The sequence below is a fragment of the Vicia villosa genome, linkage group LG3 (assembly GCF_029867415.1).
Source record: "Vicia villosa cultivar HV-30 ecotype Madison, WI linkage group LG3, Vvil1.0, whole genome shotgun sequence".
Lineage (NCBI taxonomy): Eukaryota > Viridiplantae > Streptophyta > Magnoliopsida > Fabales > Fabaceae > Vicia > Vicia villosa.
In genome coordinates this window covers 68,803,702-68,808,366 of record NC_081182.1, presented here as the reverse complement: position 1 = coordinate 68,808,366, position 4,665 = coordinate 68,803,702, and the positions used below count along the sequence as shown (strand labels likewise).

Below are 4,665 nucleotides of genomic sequence, written 5' to 3'. Positions count from 1 at the left end.
GTGTTAGAAATAAAAATAGACTCTCCAAAACCCTCCCAATCAAAATCCTTCCATTTTCTTCACTCAATCCTTTTCTTTTGAATTCTTTTTTCAAAGTCCTTCCATCCATTTTCCTCCAAACTCTCAAATAGACCTTAGTATCATCACTAATAGCCAAATAGACCTTAGTATCATCACTAATAGCTTGCCCGCACTTGCTTTAAAAGAAAGTATAAGCAAATAAATTAAAGGCATTTTATATATTTTCACAAGGGGAAAATATTTTAGGAATTTATGTTTTAAAACTTTAGTTTATTTATTTATACTCGAGTTTAGATTTTAATACCCTAAACATTTTTGTTTATTGTATTTAACTCTAAAATAAAACCTCACCCTAACCGTCCAATATTAAAGATTTGTAATTATCCTATATAATAACTCATGCACCAGAATGAAACACAATGCCTATAATTTTTACAATCATCAAAACTATATGAAGATGTAATTAAATAGTTCCTTGCAATGCATGATTATCTATCTATTCTATTATTCTGAGAATAAAGCTGAGATAACCAACTCTTGAGCAAATGCAGCCTTGTTACTTCTCTCTTCAACATTCTGTTCATCTCCGCCAGTAGTATCCCGTGCATCTTCCTCCCCATCGCTGCAAACACAAAACCATCAACAAAATTTTCAGAAGTGTTTTTAGGAAAATATTTTTCAATAATTAATCAGAAAACACTACAATCAAGATATTGAGTTCAATCTAGGGTCTACACCATGCCTTTATAATGTGTGCAAAATACTCAAAATTCAATACATAGATGTTTGGAATGAACTACTGTCTCCTGAGAATGTGATTGTAAACCATATCACAGAAAGATATTACAAATCAGGTGTCAAGCACATTAACAGTCAAGTAATTCTGGCAATAAAAGAGGGCATCACACAGTTCTACAAAATTTATTCAAAGGTTGGGAATGAAAGTTTTCATATTCAGAAAGACAATAATGATGAATTACCGAGTAAAGCTCTTGCTACGCGATCCTTTAAATTATCATCATAGTAAGTTAGTGCAAACCTAGACTTAGATCACGAGATTTAGAAAACACCATCTGAATTGCATCTCAAATCAACAAACACGAGCTATTTAAGACTGCATGCATTATGTGACTTCCTTAATCAAATTTAAGTTATAATTAGGAAAGTCAAAGTAATATATTATGAACAAATACTTTCTGTTTTTTTTCAAAGTAACATTAAAATGGCAAGAATATTAAGAGAAATAAAAACCCGAAAAACATAGATTATCGATAGTGTCTAGATTCTGTTATAATCTACCACTGAATAAACTCCTAGTGAGATCTTGTAGATCCACATATAATGTATTCTATACACATGAAGCAACATTATTATTTGAGAACAATGAATGAGTTACAACAATGATATTAAATTCAGATCGATTATGTCACATATGAGTTTATTTGATATTTAACGTGTCAAAGAACAGATGATTAGCAAAGACAGCAAATGAAAAAAGTTAAAATTTAATTAAGAGTTCCTCAACTTCGTTCTTTATTATCAAACCAGCATTACAACATATAGATGAAAATAAGGATCATACCTTTTTGCAACAAAAGTAGCGTCGGAGGCACTGCTGCTGATGGTATCTTCATCTGAGAAGAAATCTTCAGAGCTTGAAAGATACACATTGTTCTTACATGGTGACAATGGTTCATGTTTATTTTCCCTAGGAGCAGGTTTCTTGTCATTCAATGTCAAATCAACATTCAAGGCACCGTACTTCTTTTGATTCCTAGCGTACCAAGCCCGCTATGTAGAAAGTATACAGTTATATCAACATATTGAATTGAGTTAGATAAGAATCAAATGCTCCCACATTGAATCTGAGCTATGTCTCAATTAAAGCACATAAATCAAAGGATAAGAGACAAATACCTTTCGCCGGCTTCGCAAGCTTGAATGTTCCTCACACACAGGACAAATCTGATATAGGAACAGTAAAGCAGTCGGTAAGATATCAAATTTCAATTATAACAAGTATCTACCAGTGATAAATGTTTAGAAATGCCGTGTATCATTTAGTTCCTTAGTTTTTGATTAAAATGGTTACTTCATACTTATCTTTTTATTAAGATCAAGACAGTGCACTATATCAAGCCGATATACAAATTTTCTGTTCAATTACATTAGCAGCATAGCAGCTAAGCAAGAGCATTGATTTGTAAAAACAAAATCTTTAGTGCAGTTATCAAATCTATCAAACCAAATCTAACAAAGACCGAAAATACCTCATCAATAAGTATTGCTGAACATAAGTTATAAAATCCAGGAGGTCATACCATAGCATATGAGCCGTATGTCTGAAGTGCAGAAACATTGATGTCAAAATCACATACGGAACACTTCACAACCGGTCGAGACTCCTCATTCTGATCAATTGGATTGAACTCTGAAATATCCGCGTTTACATTCAAAATGGATCAGCATCAGCAAGTTATTTCTAACACAAATATCCAATTTACATGACATACAAAGTACATCTCAAAATAAAAGAGAAAGAAAAATTAACTCTATTTCTTACACCGATACAAATGCACAAGCTCACACCATACCAAAAAGAAAGAAAAAAAGAATGATAGTAAAGTCCTCTTCCTTTCCTTTCCTTTCCCTTTTTTGTGTTCTTGAAATCATAAAAAAAATCTCTTAAAAATGGTGCTAAAGCCCTCTTCTGCTCTGCAGGTTAAGTTAGGGAATTGAAATCATAACATCTCCATAACAAAGAGGATGTTCTGAGCTAAATCAAAGACTTGATGCGCTGATCAACTAAATCTATTCCGCAGAATACCCTATGTTAAGACAAGCACAATAAAATCGATAGATCGAACAAAACCTATTAATCTGCATTCAATTTCTAAGGTACTAACAACATTTTTTTTCAGATTTTGTTATGCTACTGCTAAGCAAAATAATACCTTTAAAAGAGATAGAAAAACATTATTAAAATCAAATTAAAAAACAACCTTTTTCATCCTCAGAAGAACTCTCATCATCAATCTCAATCGCGGTATCATAGTTGTTTGAACTCCAATTTCCTTTGGCATACAAATCTTCAAAAACATTAAAATCTCGAAGCACTTCAGAAGGTGTTGGTGAAGAGGAAGAGCTCCCATTGTTGTTTTCTGTGAAGTTCGTCATTCGCAATCACGAACAACGAGCCACTCAACCTTTTTCTCTAACAAAAAATAGCAAAAAGGGTTACAAGGTAGTAGCTACTTTGCTTATATACAAAAAAAAAAAAAAAAAAAAAAAAAAAACCTCCCAAGGAGAGTTAGAGTGAGAGTGAATGTATAATATGATAAGCAGAAATGGAAAATAATTTGTAATTATCCTAATTATCTTAATTTTTCCTATTAAAGTGTAATTTTCCATAAATTGAAGGTTGTGATTAAAATAAAGTAAGAAATTAGGATTAGCCGTGAAGCCGAGGTGGGTTTTTCCATCATATGAATGAACGGTGAAACAGTACTCACTTCAAAGAAACGGTTACTTGAAACACATTGATAGGTGAAAATTACAGTAATATTTTGAAGAGGAACATGAATATCCAGAATAGGTTAAACAATGTTCAAGGAAAGTAACCTAATTTACTCAATAGTTTATGCAATGTAGCTGAAATTACAGAGAGAGAAGAAAGTACCATGGTGATTTTAAGAAGGAGGAGGAATTGATTGTTGTCGTCATCGTTATCTGTTCTTCTTCTTCTTCATCATAAGAGAGAGAGCGTTGTTTGTGATTGATTTGGTTGTTCCATTTTTTGTATCTTTGCATTGTGAATTCTGACCCTCGCTTTTCTGAACTCCGACGCGAACACAGTTTGACTACGGACGATGACTGACACGTGGAATTTTCATCGTGTTATTTAACTCATCTTCAACCAAATAATAAGAGTGTCTTTAGATTGATGGAATATGATGAAATGGAGCATAACTGAATGAATGAAATAAGATGATATTTATTTTTTGGATTGGTTAAAAACAAATAGAAATAAACGATATTGGATGAAATACATTTCATGTCATTACATCTTTTTTTTATACAATTTGATTTAGATGGAATGACAAAATTGTTCTATTATATCTTAAAATACCCAAATAATAGAATGACATATTTATTTCATTACGCTCCTTCCACTCCATTTCATCCGCTTCGTTCATTGGATATGACGAGATGAACGGAATGGAATGGAACAGAGTGAGATGAAGCAGAATGAAACAGAGCGGAACGAAGATACCATTTCTATTGTTTGGAAAGTTTAGGACGTAATAAGACAAATTGTTAGTTCCACCCAAATCGAAGGAGAAGGAATGTGGTGGTAAGTGATGAAATGGAATGAAATTCATATCACTCCTTTCCGCTCCGCTCCATCCGTTTTTAAATTATCCAAAAAATGGAATATCATTTTATTTCATTTCATTCCGCTTTGCTCCATCTGATTACATCAATTCAAACGCAGCCTAAGGCTATGTTTGGATTGATGGAACTTAACGGAACAGAGTGGAGCGGAGCGGAATGGAATGGAATATAGATCACATTCCATTGTTTGATTAATTTTTTAAAAATCTTTCACTCCATCACATACACCTCAAATTGGATGGAACAAAA

The 4,665-nt window shown here is 32.6% G+C and overlaps 1 protein-coding gene across 2 annotated transcripts; it reads right to left on the bottom strand.

Annotated features, from left to right (window-relative positions):
* Window positions 1-374: 374 nt before the first annotated feature.
* Window positions 375-3,973, bottom strand: LOC131656040 (uncharacterized). Of its 2 annotated transcripts, none has more exons than XM_058925821.1 (6): window positions 3,701-3,973; window positions 3,024-3,227; window positions 2,343-2,452; window positions 1,939-1,986; window positions 1,604-1,812; window positions 375-643 (listed from the first exon to the last, which is right to left on the bottom strand). In XM_058925821.1, exons 2-6 carry the CDS (start codon window positions 3,196-3,198, stop codon window positions 526-528), a joined length of 660 nt encoding a protein of 219 aa, XP_058781804.1. In that variant the 5' UTR covers window positions 3,199-3,227; window positions 3,701-3,973; the 3' UTR covers window positions 375-525. The 2 variants fall into 2 exon arrangements, with proteins under 2 accessions (XP_058781804.1, XP_058781803.1); XM_058925820.1 differs by having other exon boundaries at window positions 3,024-3,235; window positions 3,701-3,971.
* Window positions 3,974-4,665: the final 692 nt, after the last annotated feature.

Excerpts from the sequence above, each read along its gene's own strand:
- LOC131656040 (XM_058925821.1), bottom strand. The coding sequence starts at position 3,198 with ATGACGAACTTCACAGAAAACAACAATGGGAGCTCTTCCTCTTCACCA. Across the intron at positions 2,453-3,023 it reads TTCTTCTGAGGATGAAAAAG|AGTTCAATCCAATTGATCAG; the intron begins GTTGTTTTTTAA and ends CGGATATTTCAG. Across the intron at positions 1,987-2,342 it reads CATACGGCTCATATGCTATG|ATTTGTCCTGTGTGTGAGGA; the intron begins GTATGACCTCCT and ends TTCCTATATCAG.